At 35.4% G+C, this 15,341-nt stretch overlaps 1 protein-coding gene across 1 annotated transcript in view; it reads right to left on the bottom strand.

Annotated features, from left to right (window-relative positions):
• Positions 1–5,583: 5,583 nt before the first annotated feature.
• Positions 5,584–15,341, bottom strand: part of LOC127973065 (calcium-activated chloride channel regulator 1) — a 38,383-nt gene continuing 28,625 nt past the window's right edge. Inside the window, exons 7-16 of the mRNA XM_052577096.1 lie at positions 10,741–10,968; positions 10,401–10,625; positions 9,988–10,168; positions 9,776–9,882; positions 9,466–9,681; positions 9,004–9,268; positions 8,722–8,868; positions 7,233–7,238; positions 6,816–7,034; positions 5,584–6,600 (exon numbers count right to left, since the gene is read on the bottom strand). Coding sequence (XP_052433056.1) covers positions 6,197–6,600; positions 6,816–7,034; positions 7,233–7,238; positions 8,722–8,868; positions 9,004–9,268; positions 9,466–9,681; positions 9,776–9,882; positions 9,988–10,168; positions 10,401–10,625; positions 10,741–10,968 — 1,998 coding nt within the window. The 3' untranslated portion in view covers positions 5,584–6,196. The remainder of the gene's footprint in view (positions 6,601–6,815; positions 7,035–7,232; positions 7,239–8,721; positions 8,869–9,003; positions 9,269–9,465; positions 9,682–9,775; positions 9,883–9,987; positions 10,169–10,400; positions 10,626–10,740; positions 10,969–15,341) is intronic.

Raw genomic sequence — 15,341 nt, forward strand, 5'->3', positions numbered from 1 at the left:
TGCTGTACAATTATTTGAGCTTAGAACAACACCCTAAAAGTCACTGTTACATTTTAAAACAATACATAATAAAAATAAGGTTAATGTATTTGACTCCAGAAGTCTTGAGATCCACTAGCGAGCAATGCCTCATGGTACATTGCAAAGAGGCACAATATCACTTTCCAGAACATTTTCTTTTACCGTTCCTGGCTGGTGGAATGATCTTCCAACCCCTATACAGAGTGCTGATTTCCTGACATTTTTCAAGTGACAGATGAAAACTCGCCTCTTTCATCACTATCTGACTTTATATATAAATATTTTTTTCTTTCATTTTTCTATTTTTTTCTTTCATTTTTCTATGTCTAGCTTACTTATTTGAACAATGCTTGGAACTTCCTGTGTCGTTTTGAGAGATAAATTCAAGCAATTTTAATTTTTTCACCCAACTATTCACAGCACTTTAAAACTCTAAAGAGGATACAATTTAAACATAAATTTTTTTTTAGATGGATGACTAAAATAGACTTTGTGGCAGACACTTTTGTAAAATAAAAAAGGGCATCAAATTATGACTATAACCAGTAGATGGCAGCAGAGGAACACCTGTAGGCTTATTATTCATTTTTTACTTTTTACTTTATATTTTGAAATGATAAAATCATTAATGATTAAAATTGTAAATCGTCAATAAATCAAATTTTGTAAAAGTTCTGCTCTTTTTTTTGTGTGTATGAAGTAAGAAAAGTCATAAAGTAGAAAAACACGAACTTCTCTGTGACTGAATCACACATAAAAAAGAGAGCTCATTTTATAATCACTGAAGTTGTTGGTCAGTTCCATATAATGCTACAGACAAAAAATTATACATTTAATAGTAGAATATGTTCATTTTCTATATAAAACTTACATTTTGTACATTCTGCTGTTGTGCTTCCCAACTCAAGCTCGGTGCTTTACTTCCCTAATATAATATTAGTTTGTGTTTTAAAATCTACTACGTGTAATTTTGTAGCGAATTATCTCTTTAAGTTGTGAGCTTCAGAACTTCCTATAAGGGAACATAGATGCTTCCTCTTCACAGCTTTTTAGGGAGAAAAACATTTCAGTGCACCGTCAAAAAAAAATTGTGATTGAGACAGCCCTCAACCACTGACTACTGAGCAGTGGCGGACTGGGTGTGAAAAACGGCCCTGGATTTTCTCCCAAATAAGCCCACCACTACTACAAACAGATTTTATGGAAAATACACTCTTAAAAATAAATGTGCTTCACGATACCATAGAAGAACCTTTTTGTCTAAATGGTTTCATAAAGAACCTTTAAGATTTGAAGAATCTTTCTGTTTGACAAAAGGTTCTTTGTGGCAAAAGAAGGTTCTTCAGATTAAAAAAAAGTTGAGCAAGAGATGGTTCTTTAAAGAACCTTTGACTGAATGGTTCCTAAATTGTGGAACCATTATTTTTTACGAGTGTAACATCACAAAACCCACGGTGTCACTGCAGACAAAAACAATAGAAACCGTCACAGAACTTCTAATGATTTCCACTACAAATGCCACTACAAACCATCAACTTTTAACCATTAAAACCATTAAATAATGTTATCATGTAGTGTGGTTTGGGACATATTACATTAGGATTTAGTGGTTTTAACAAAAGCCACCAACAGACCAATCAGTGGGAAGTCGTGGCCTAGTGATTAGATAGTTTGATTCCTAACCCTAGAGTTGTGGGTTTGAGTCTTGGGCTGACAATACCACAACTGAGGTGCCCTTGAATAAGCCACCGAACCTCTAACTGCTCCCTGGGTGCTGCAGCATAAATAGCTGCCCACTGCTCCGTGTGTGTTTTCACAGTGTGTGTGTGCACTTCGGTTGGGTTAAATGCAGAGCACGCATTCTGAGTGTGAGTCACCATACTTGGCTGTATGTCATGTCACTATTATAGTAAAGACCTACAGTCTCCATTAAAACAAATACAATTTCATTACAACCAGTAAAACCATTACAAATGTGACGGTTTCTATTTTATTTAAAAAATTTTCAGTAGGGAATTGAAATAATTGTATGAACTAAAATACTTGAAATCTGTAGAAAAAGAGCATAACGCAAAATGAATAATATGACAATAATAAAACATAAACCTAGACGCCAACCTAAAACAACTAAATTTTTTCAATTTGAGTCTGTCTCTCTCTGTATGTGTGTGTGTCGTGTGTGTCATGTTAATCAGACTTATCACGTTATATAGGCTTTTTCATTTACTTTATTTTTTTTAACTCAGTAGGCCTAGATCTTAAAAGTAAACCGAGTCGCTGCTGTCCCTTTATGAAAGAATGGAATATTCATGTCAGACAATAATAAATAGCAGTGAACGTTCGGACTAGGGGTGTCCTGGGATTTTAATAATGCTCATACATGCTCTATAGCAGGGACGGGCAACTTTGATAGTGATGAGGGCCGGCATTTTTTCTCCTTTATACCAAGAGGCCAGATTATTAATCCGCATTTACACACCTTTTACATCGTTTTACTCAATTTATTTTTTACTGAATTAAAGTAGGCTATATTTAATGTAATTTGTTTTTAAAGATTGTGTCAACTATAAAACTTGTGCAGTTAAGCTAATTGAGAAAGGAAACTTTGTTGTCAGTTGACAGCAATATCACCCCAACAAATAAACATCTCAGTTGCATTGTCTGTAAATTTGCAACAAACTATTTTTATTTTATTAGTAGCCTACAAAACTTTCTAAAAACAACAGAAGAGGACAGTTAAAAAAATGCTTATTAATAAATAAATAAATAAATAAAGTTATTCCAAATGGTACCATAACATAACTGGTTAACTGCATATATTTAAGAGCTTTAAAGCTCTTTGAAGACCTGCACTTCACATCTCAGCCTTAGACATTTTTTTTTTTTTTTTTAGAAAAGAGTCAAAAGTAGGCCTATCAATTATTATATTATATTAGTGTCTTAATTGTTTAGATTTTTATAATGCATTTTTATAATGCACCTTTTGTCGGCTGTCAACGTCACTTCTGACACTTTTTCTTTGATGATGAATCAGCAGGAGGGGTGTCTCGAATGATCACGAATTCAAGACATGGGGGCAGAAAATGAATATATTTATACCACTTCATATAGTTAATAAATTTCACACGAAGAGTCTATTTTTTTTCTTCAAAAATTACTTAATTATTTTTTAGAAGTTCAATAAACTATAAGTTAATTAAGAGACTTACGTTTTTGACACCATATTGCCTGTTTTTGCACTATTTCGACAACAAAAAATTATTCCAATCAAAGCCACAGCGCTGTTTTGCCTCGCTGAGCAACATGATGGTGTTTTGTTCCTAAATGAATCAAACATTTGAATGATTCAGTTCAATCGCAGCGACTCACCTATTATCAGTGATTTCCTGCCACCTACTGGCGGTTTAAATTTCACATTTAAAAGTACATTTATTTTATTTAAATAATTAAACATGTACAATATATTAATTGTGTACAAAAATTAATTATATGTAATATATCAAAACATTATTTAGGCATTTGTAAAAAAAAATAGGCCTTTGTAAAGGTAAATAAATATCTGCATATATTAGAAGGGCCTCATCTTTTATCTTCCCTGGGGCCCCCACTTCATCTTGGTTCCCTTCTTGGACTCTAATGGGAAGAAGACCTGATTTAGCTCAAAGAGAAAGAACCACGCAAGGTAAATAAAGATAGCTGCATTATTTTGCTGAAAAATATCGAACCGAACTGTTATTCAAACATGGTTCGGCATGCGCTAGGACAGTGGTTCAACTTAAATCTGACAACACATCTGTAATATGGTTTCCCATAAATACCATGTAAAACAAACAAGGTTGGGCTAATATATGTTTCTGTTGAAGGATGCACATTCTGGCTTCCCAGTACATTACAACAACAATGATAAAAAAAAAAGAAAGAAAAAAAAAAAACCCTTGACTGAATAGCTTTTGTAACTTTAATAAAGATTAATCTTTAATTTATACAGTCAAATATGCAATGCGGTTTCACATTTGATTATGTTGTTCAATTTATGTACTGATAGACCTACCTAAAAAAACCTGAAAATCTTTACTCTACTGTATTTATTTGTGCTGTTGCTTGTAGTTAGATAGATTATTCTTATCTTCTTTATTTTTATTTGCCAGTATTGTTTTTCCCAAAACATAGCACACACGGAACCGTACCAAAACCGTGACTTTAAAACCATGATATGAACCGTGAAAAAGTTTAACCCTTCCACCCCTAATATACAGTACAGACCAAATGTTTGGACACACCAAGTTTTCTTTATTTTCATGACTATGAAAATTGTAGAGTAACACTGAAGGCATCAAGGGCTATTTGACCAAGAAGGAGAGTGATGGGGTGCTGCGCCAGGTGACCTGGCCTCCACAGTCACCGGACCTGAACCCAATCGAGATGGTTTAGGGGTGAGCTGGACCGCAGACAGAAGGCAAAAGGGCCAAAAAGTGCTAAGTATCTCTCGGGGAACTCCTTCAAGACTGTTGGAAGACCATTTCAGGTGACTACCTTTTGAAGCTCATCAAGAGAATGCCAAGAGTGTGCAAAGCAGTCATCAAAGCAAAATGTGGCTACTTTGAAGAACCTGCTTTGAGCCATATTCTGAGTTGCTTTTAATTTTTTTTTATAAATTTTGAGGAAAACTAAATCAGATTTTTTCTTTCTTTTTTTTTTTTTGTGAGTGAGATGAATTAATGCATTTTCACATTTATTTAGAACTAACATCTTACTCCCGATTTCTCTTAACATGGGGAGAGCTTTGGGGGAAAGAAAAGTAACTGGCATTACTTATTTGAAAAAGTAACTTAGATATTTTCTTGTAAATTAAAAAGTTAATCTTTACTTTACTAGTTACTTGTTGTTACTTATATATATATATATTTTTTATTTTTATTTCATTTATTTATTTATTTATTATTATTATTATTTGTTTTGTAAATTTTGAAACTTAATGTAAAAAGGCATTTTCATGTCACTACCGAAACGGTGTATGTTTTAGAGATTTTAAGTACACTCCTTGAATTTATGATAAGGAAATATTCCTGTGTCCCTCTCTCTCAAAACTACAAGGTGTGAGTAGATAGGTCCCATCATTTTCCCTCTGAATGGGTATAATGTCACATCTCCAAACTGTGCTGCATATCGTTTGATAGCATATGCAGTATGATTGATATAGTAGTTGAGGTCTCTATGTTTCTAATGTTAAACAAACAAATATTATTCATCATAAACTAATGATCCATTTTTTATTTAAATTTATTTTGTTATTGGTGTTCACTTTCAGAGCAGACATTACATATCATTACATAACCATGCTTTTAAGAGTAACTTTCAATCCAGTATATTAAAATAAAATGCATTTTGACAGAGTAGCTCTTAAAAGTGATGCATTTCGAAAGATTAGCTATACACAGCTTCTTTTCTTCATAATTCTGCTATTGTATATCTACATAAAACAATGACTTAATAAGTGATCTTTAAAGAAAAATATAGAAAACCATTATTTAAATAAACACAACTGTTAAAGACACCAATACATAAAAAGGATAACAATGTAGAAGTACAACAACAATCTAAAAACAACATCTTGTTACAGAATCTCAAAGGTCTGGGCAAAATCAACAAAAATCACTCTGAAAACGCATTTTCTTGACCGTGTATTTTCAAACCATGGCTGGCTTGACCGCAGTGGCTTACTGGAGTGTATTTTAGAAGAGTTTTGAAAATACTGTAAAAAGGAGACATTTCTGGGACATTTAATAAATAGTATTTTATTTATTTTGAAAAATAAAAAAAGAAAGAAAATGAAACTATGAGAATCAACACTAGATATCACAGGTAACATGGTCACAATGTAATGTTATTCAACCACACACAGGAGCAGAACTCAGCAAACTCAACAAATGTTACTGTTTTCTAATTAGAAACTGGTCGTCTTCCACCAGGGGTGCGTGAAAGCAGAATCAATAATTGAGGCACAGAGAGTTCAGGATTTGTTTAGTATTACAGAGGACAATTGTACGTGACAGACAAAACAGAAATCCTTCTTAATAATCTGTGCAAGATTACACATGCTGCAGAAATATTCAGAAACTAAGAAATTATGTTTGATTAGATTTTATTGTTTTAAGACATGATAATTGATTTGATATTAATCTGTGATTATTAATGCCATATCACTCTGAGGAGAGTGTTTTCTGCATTTAACTGCACGTATGACTACAGCAAAAATAAAGCACATGAGCATTAATACCACACAAAGAGAAATGACAAGAACTGTCAAGTTTGGCATTTCTGAAGATATTGGAGCAGGGAGGATCTTTGAAGCTTGAGCAATGTTGGAGGTTTCAGATTTCGCATTTTGTTTGTCCTTCGTCTGAACTGCAAAGAAGAGTGTGGTGCCATTTTGGATTGTGATATTGAGATTGAATGAATGCTGTTCAACTGATCCAGCCTTCTGAGGTGTGACAGCAGTTGTGTTGACTGAATAACCATTGCTGAAGTTGAATCGAAGCATTTTAAGACCAAAGCTCCACCTGATCTCATAGGATTTAGCTTGAGAAAAACAAAATGCAATGCAAGACAATTAAATATACATAATTTCATGATGGAATTTTAAAACAACTTTTATTCTGTCAGTTAAGATGTTTAAAAAAAATTTATATACATAATTTCATAATGTAATTTCAAAACAACTTTTATTCTGTCAGTGAAGATATTAAAAAAATTCTAAACTTTTTAAAGGCTGGTATAGTAATTGTATGATTTACCTGTCCCTTGGTCGAGGTCTTCACCAGGAGCTGTCCAGCTGAGAAGCACAGTGTCCTCCTGGATCTCAGCACTCAGATCTGTGATTCTGTTAGGAGGGAAATTTTGTGGAGCTGTGCCTGAAAGAGTTACCTCAAAACTCTCTCCGGTGGATGTTCTGGTGAAGTTTACAACCTCAAGTGGTTCATCAGAAACTGGAGGCTTTGGAGGGTGCAGTGGCACTACAATTGAAATTAATTGTAACTGAATCATTCACTAAAACTTTTTGTTCGAAACACAGATTCATTCAAGAACAAAACTTTATGACTGACAAGCTGCATTCCAGCTGACATGGTCCCTATGTAGTGTTTACTTTAAAATGTATTCATTCCGGACAACCTGTAATTCTATCAAACATGAAGAGTTTGTGGTAAGATGACATACTCCTGTAATTATAAATAATTCCTTATTATAATTTGTCATGATATTTTTTAAAGGGGGGGGGGGTGAAATGCTATTTCATGCATACTGAGTTTTTTACACTGTTAAAGAGTTAGATTTCCATGCTAAACATGGACAACGTTTCAAAAATTAAGTTGTACGTTTGAAGGAGTATTTCTGTTCCAAAAATACTCCTTCCGGTTTGTCACAAGTTTCGGAAAGTTTTTTTCGAGTATGGCTCTGTGTGACGTTAGATGGAGCGGAATTTCCTTATATGGGTGCTAAGGGCGCGTCTGCCGGAAGAGCGCGCGCTCCCGTATAGCAGAGCAATGAGAGAGGCTGTGCACAGACAATCACTCATCACAGCGAGAGCGTCGCGAAATGTCACAAAAGGAGTGTGTTTTTGGTTGCCAGGGCAAGACAACCCTGCACAGATTACCAAAAGAGAAACAGCATTAAGGGAACAGTGGATGGAGTTTATTTTTTACAGAGCATCAACGGTGTTGTGCAAGTGTTTGTGTTTGTTCCCTGCATTTCGAAGATGCTTGTTTTACAAACAAGGCCCAGGTTGACGCTGGATTTTCACATAGATTTCTTTCTTAAGGATAATGCAATCCCAACGAAAAAGGGTCACGATCGTGTGTTGGAACCGCAGGCGGTGAGTAAAACTGCTTCAAATATCTCTGTGTTATTAACTTAGCTATCGGCGTGTAAGCACATCAAGTAAACAACATGCGATGTTGTCATCAAACTGCACGAGTAAAACTGCTTCAAATATCTCTGTGTTGTTTACTTAGCTATCAGCGCGTAAGCACATCAAGTAAACAACATGCGATGTTGTTATCAAACTGCACTTTCCACATGTACAGCGTAAAAAAAAAAAAAAAAAAAGACGACAAAGTGGAACTTAGTCATTTTCCAAAACCGCTAAGCAAATATATACAGTTTCAGTACATACCACATAGAGAAGCCTTTGCTGATGCTGCTCTTGTTAAATTTCAGCCTCTGGATCTGTGTCACAGCTTCCAGACGCGCTCAACACAAAATCCTACTGGCGCTCGTGATTCTTTAGCTCCGCCCACACGTCACGCCTCCAGGCGCTCGTGTTTTTCCGGGAAAAATCGGTACAGACTATCTTTCTCTTATGAATATAATAAAACTAAAGACTTTTTGGAGTTATGAAGGATGCAGTACTTCTCTATAGGTACTCAAGATTAACAGGATATTGAGTGAAAACAAGCATTTCACCCCCCCTTTAACATCGAATATGAAAATAAATGTTGTTTGGTTATATGTTTGTATTAGATGGCATAATATCCTATCAAGTGATTTATTTAGGATTTTACAATTTATAAGAGCAATATCAATCTCTCTCTCTCTCTCTCTCTCTCTCTCTCTCACACACACACACACACACACACACACACACACACAATGTATATATATACACACACAAACTAAAAAAAAAAAAAAAAACTCAGGTTTTACCATTTAACACACATCCAGGGACATATAGGACAGCAAATCTGGTCTGTCCATCTTGATTCTTTACTCTTACTTTCAAGCGGCTTCTCCCATTTACCATATTTATATAATATCTGGAATAGATTCCATCATCTTTGATAGCATCAGCTCCTGTAAAACATGGATCTCGGATTGATTTGCCAAAGTTGGGAAAAGTACCTTACACTTTATTATTTAGAGGCGAACCACTTTATTTACTTTTCTATTTTATTTTACATTTAACATATTTTATTTTGGTTAATTTACCCGCTCCATTGTCCAGCAGTTGTAATGTTTGTGGAGACCCAGTTTCCGACTCCAGTGTAGCCGACACTTCAGCATTTATTACAGGCCTGTAATTCTGACTAACCTCAGCAAACACTATCATGGGTTTAGTGCCGTCACTGAACTGTTGGTTCATGTGGGTTTTGACAATGATAGGAGGAACATCAGCTTGTGCTGCTTGACTCGTTACTGTTAGCGTCAAAGCCTGAAGTACTGCAGTTTGGATACTGAACTTCCAGTCCCCATGCTTCAAAACATATTAAATTAAAAGCAGATCAATAAGGGTTTGCTGTAAGTCTATCAGCTGAATCATTAGTGATAAACTCCATCTAAAGTTGTTGTTGAATTTTTATCTAAAACTCCTAGACCAGATGCTTTGTGTTACAATAATTCATTTACATGTTTATAGTTTCTAAAATAACTAGTTCATAAGGGTTATCATACCTCTGCAGTTCCTGGAACTTTTAAAAAGACTGTTTTCAGAGATCCATCATGACTCATATTTGTCTGAGTGTAGATTAAGCCACTTGGTGACTGTATGTAAATGCTAGGAGAACTTATTCCATAGATTATTACAAAGCTGGTTTTGTTTCCAACAGTCTGATCCACTGATACTGTCCCATTGAACCAATTAGATGTTCTTGCTCCAATACTCTCTAGCTGAAGGAGTATTAAAAATTAATATGGTTATAATACTCATAATACTGATGACACTCTCAGAGTAATAAATGTATTGTGGGATCACTTGACAAACCTGAACTGGTTCGTTTGTGTAATCTCCAGTTGATAATGTAATTGAAGCAAATGCATCCATTAACTGGTTAGATGTGGTGTCATCATTGGATGATAAAAATTTACCCCCTGTTTTCAACATGGCACATTTTTGCATTTAATAATAAACTGCATTTAATAATAAACTACACTGAGATTGTTACAGTAAGTTATTAACTGTGTGATATCACTTACCAGTTTTGTTTGCCATTTCTGTCAGTACATAAGATGCACTATTGCCAAAAGCTAGTGTGTGTATAATGGCACCGCTTTGTATTGCAGATGGAACACAATCAGCAATTCTGTCCGTTGCCTGACCATCTGTCAGAAAGATGATTTCATCTCCTAATGCATCCCCATTGTCCTCTCGAAGTACCTGAAAAATAAAGGATCACTGACATTCAAGATTTTTATTTGTCACATTCAGTGCTTTGACGCAATGTATTTTGTTTAAAGCACTATATAAATAAAGGTGATTGATTGATTGACATACACAATTATATAGAGCATATATAACCAGCAGTGAAATGTGAGCGGCATAGAATAAACTCTATATATTTCATACATCACAAACATAAAAATCCATGCTAGTACAATTAATATAGCACCTGTAAGCCTTGACTAAGGCCCAAGCACATGTTTGTCGATCCAGCTGCTAATTTTGGCAGTAATTTGATCAGATTTTCTCTTGTGGTGTCACTGTCAATAGTAGTCAAGTTTCTCAGAGTAGAAGCCTTAGTACTAAACTGTACAATTCCAACACTGGCTTGATCCTCAATGATGTTCCGCAGGAAATGTGTGGCAGCCTGTTGAAGTTGAAGAATCCTAGAGCCCTAGAAAATGGGAGAAAAAAAGAAGAACTTTTTTTTTTTAGCACTGGTAACAAGAAAAGGTTTTTATGGTAGCATCTTTTTTTTTAAGACTAAGTTAATGTCTGTTATCACATACTCCCATGCTTCCTGAGACATCAAGGATGAGGCAAACGACCCGTTGCTTTCGCTGCACAAGTTTGAAAGATGGTGGTGGTGGACGGGACTTCAGTGGTTCCAGAGAACGAAGTACGTCTTTATCCACAGAATCCTCAAATATTACAGTCCATGTTGCTTTGCCACATTTTTTGTTTTGCATATTTGGAGCTTCATAATTGTGCTCATCTTCTTGACAAAATGCAGTCACCTGAAAACAGGATTTTTTTTAAAAATGAGGTATATGTCATCAAATACCCAAAATGGGTCCAGTTTCTGTTAAAGGCAATGCTTTTATTATTAATTAATTCATTTTTAATTTGAAACTTCCATAGACATACTGTACATTTTATGTCAACTCCCCAAATGCAGGAATTATTCATGAACATTGCAAAAGTGAAACTGCAAAGTGCCTGTTATGAATAAACAAATAAATAAATGTAAACAAGGTCACTGTATAAGCTTTCCCGTCGGCAGTAATATACATGCAAGTTTGTTGACTAATCGGCGATTGCAGTCAAGAACCATTTCTGTCAGATGTGTCTGATCGAGAACCGAGGAGCTGATGATACTGAGCATGTGTGATTCAGCGTGAAGCAGACCGACACAAAGAGTGTCTGAACCGAACTGGTTTAGGTGATTGATTCTGAACTGATTCTGTGCTAATGTTATTAGCACGGGTAAACCGAAGGCTTGAATGAAGGGCAATCATCGCAAATTACATCATTACGTCGAGCGCAAAAGAACTGGCAAACTGGATATCACTAAACTGCAGTGTTTTGAAAGGTCTCACAACAGACCCGGAAGAGAAGACAATGGTGAATAAAGTCGTAGTTTTTGCTCTTTTGGGACCAAAATGTATTTTTGATGCTTCAAAAAATTCTAACTGCCCCTCTGATGTCACATGGACTACTTTGATGATGTTTTTATTACCTTTCTGGACATGGACAGTATACCGTACACACAGTTTAACACAGGAGGGACTGAGAGCTCTCGGACTAAAATATCTTAAACTGTGTTCTGAAAATAAATGGAGGTCTTACGGGTTGGAACGACATGAGGGTGAGTCATTGATGACATAATTTAGATTTTTGGGTGAACTAACCCTTTAAGGGGTCATTTACACAACAATGTTTTCAGCTGAAAACGGCAAACTTTTAATGTGTTTTGCCTGTCCGTTTGCACGACAACAGCGTTTCGGGGACTGAAAATGCATAATTTTGAAAACGGGTTTCAAAGTGCACGTTTTTGAAAACGCCAACGTTATCATTTCTGTGACCAAATTCAGGGAATCTCAATTTTTTTTTTATTTTCTAAAGGATCCATCAAAAAAAGATTTACAAAACAGAAATGTTCAAGATCTTCAAAGTAACTTTAATTATGTACTCAATACTTGGTTGGGGGTCCTTTTGCACGAATTACTGTTTCAATGCAGCATGGAGGCAATTAGCCTGTGGCACTGCTGAGGCATTATTGAAGCTCCGGTTGCTTTGATAGCAGCCTTCAGCTTGTCTGTATTGTTTGGTCGGATGTTACTTATCTTCCTCTTGACAATAACCCATAGATTCTCTATGGGGTTCATGTCAGGCGAGTTGGCTGGCCAATCAAGCACAGTAATATCATGGTTGGTAAACCACTTAGAAATAGGCAGTGTGGTCTGGTGCTAAGTCCTGCTGCAAGATTAAATCAGCTTCTCCAAAGAGCTTGTCAGCAGAAGGAAGCATGAAGTACTCTAAAATCTCCTGGTAGATGGCTGCATTCATTTTGGACTTTATTTCCAAATGAAATGCAAAATTTACTTTCATCTGAAAAGAGTACTGTGGACCACTGAGCAATAGTCCAGTTCTTTTGTATTTAGCCCAGATGAGATGCTTCTTACATTGTTTCCCGAAAGGCATATGTGTGTGGTTGCTCTTGATGCACTGAATCCAGCTACAGCCCACTCCTTGTGAAGCTCTCTCAAGTTCTTAAATCGTCTTTTCCTTGCAATCTCCCCAAGGATGCTGTCATCCCTGTTGCTTGTGCACCTTTTCCTACCAAACTGTTTCCTTCCAGTCAACTTTCTTTGAATATTTTCGATACAGCACTCTGTAAACAGCCAGCCCTTTCAGCGATGACTTTCTGTGAATTACCGTACTTGTGCAGGGTGTTTATGATCATGTTCTGGACAATAACCTAGCCAGTTTGCCCCATGATTGTGGTTGCATGTTCTAAACTAGCCCAGGAGGTACCCAGTATTTATACTCAAAAATGTTTTACATTTTCCTAAGCTGTAATTTGTAACAATCATAATTAAAACAAAAAAATATTAAATGTCATGGATGTGTATTTACTAAGTAATCCACTATTTTTTAAAGGAGGGTCAAAATGGCAATTTTCATCTGAGATTCAGAGCCAAATTACAGGGTGGTAAAGAGGGTCTTAACAAACTTTACTTTTGACATCTTCAGTTGTAAGGCCCTGTATGGTTCAGTTCCAGAGATATTTGATTCTAAACATGGCTCCAGGGGTAAAATTTAAAAACATTTTCCTTGATCAAAAATATAATGTGTATCCTTTTAGAGTGAAATGTGTAAAGATCAAATAATGTTGAAACTAGAAATTCATCTAATTTCCTTCTGTAAAACAACTGCATTGAACATACCTGTCTGAGTGCTATAAATATTATTTTTCTAAAGTTTACGTGCCAGTAACTCAAGAATGTATGGTTTAATATACTGTAACATAAATTATGTCTCTTATTGAATTACACGATAGAAAACACAACTCAAAAAAAAAAAAAAACCTATAGGTTGCGATGGATATAAGTATAGGCTTAAACCAAATGACATTTTTTCTGTATTCATATTTTCTTAGTTGTGTATTCTAAATTGTTTTGCTGTAATAATAGCAACAGGTAGCCAGTAGCTCTTCTTCATAGGGGTTTTACGGCAGCTGGCATCTAATTTGTTGCATTACTGCCACCTACTGTACTAAATTCACTTTACACTATATTCTCTTTTCAAGTCCAGTTTTTTTGTTGTTTAAAAAAAAAAAACAAATAAATATTTCCTGCCTTTTTGTTTCTCTGCAAATTCTTCAAAATATTTAATTCATTCCACTCAACTTTAGTCTAGGATGTGTAGATCAAACAACACATATTCTAGCAATGGATCCACACTCGCTTAATCTTCTTAATCACTTTTTGATTTATTTTAAATTTGCATCAGAGAACAAAACATTTCGACAGTAAGCCTTCTTCAGTGAATCATACAGTGATCTTAAAGAAGAAATGAAGTCCAAAGATCAACCGGTCACAAAACATGTATTACTGATCACAAACTTAATTGACCAATGAATCAATCAATTTCAGGACAAACAACCAAAGATAATTCCAAAACATTCTAAATATAAAAATAACATGCCAATATAGGCACGAAAGAATATAACATATAAAGCATATAACACAAAAAATCCATCAAAAATAATCTATCAAAAATGAAAATAAAAAATAAAAGAAATCTACATCAAAACCATCAACATAAATTAAAGTGAGAGAACGAGCCAATGCATAAGCCCACAAACCTTTCATTAGTCCATATCGTATCAGCCACTGTAACCAAACAATTAAGGTTTAAACTACTTATTTGTTCTTAAAGAAAACAAGAAAGGGAGACAGACCTTTTAGTTGACACATCCAATAAGCTTCTCTTTGTAAAATTGTTTCTCTATGTTACCACCTCTAATAGAAATTGTAACATTTTTGATACCTATACAACTTAAATCCTTAATGTTATGACTACAATCATGAAAATGTCTTGCTATTGGTGAATTCAAATCACGTCTCATCACAGATTTATGTTCACTAACAGAATTTTTTTGCTGTCAACTTGTTTTTCTGATGTAAATGAATGGGCATGGACATTTTAACATTTAAATCACATTAGATGTAAAGCAGGGAATTAAATATTTAATAAAAAAAAAACGTTCTACCAGAATGTACATCATGGCTTGAACAGTGAAACATCAAATAGAAACACTTGTGCTGGAGCAGTACCTGTGAATGTTGTACCCTGATTTGAGGACTTGGTTCAAAGAAAGAGATTCCACCACTGCCGGAGAAGCTGGGACATTTGTTGAGGCTTATATCACTGCACGGAAGGGACCGGGAACTACTCTATATGCTGGTATCCTGGTATGAAGGGCAAGTCTGAGGCGTTGGGGACCAGGTTGTTCCCATGCATTGGTTTAGGCCTAATACTGTATATACCTAGAGATTTCTGGATTGAAGAAGACACAGTAGCAATTTGTTGTGTACATGGGGATAGCACTGATCTGCCCACTGCTCAGGTGAATATTGAGGTGTGTAATCAGTCATATTTGTTACATGTTGGTGTTGCTACCAAGCTGCCCTATCCTGTCCTGTTAGATACTGACTTCCTTGTCTTGGCTGACTTGGTTCAAGAGACCGTATGGCGTGGTGTGGTCATGAGATCCCAAGCCAAGCAGCTGGCACAGGTTTCGCAACCCCAAGAGATAGACCCCGACACACTGCAGAAAATGCCCTTTATTATCTTAGAGGCTAGCTTAAGTGACTCAAGGCCT

The sequence above is a fragment of the Carassius gibelio genome, chromosome B15, assembly GCF_023724105.1.
Source record: "Carassius gibelio isolate Cgi1373 ecotype wild population from Czech Republic chromosome B15, carGib1.2-hapl.c, whole genome shotgun sequence".
NCBI classification, from domain to species: Eukaryota; Metazoa; Chordata; class Actinopteri; order Cypriniformes; family Cyprinidae; genus Carassius; species Carassius gibelio.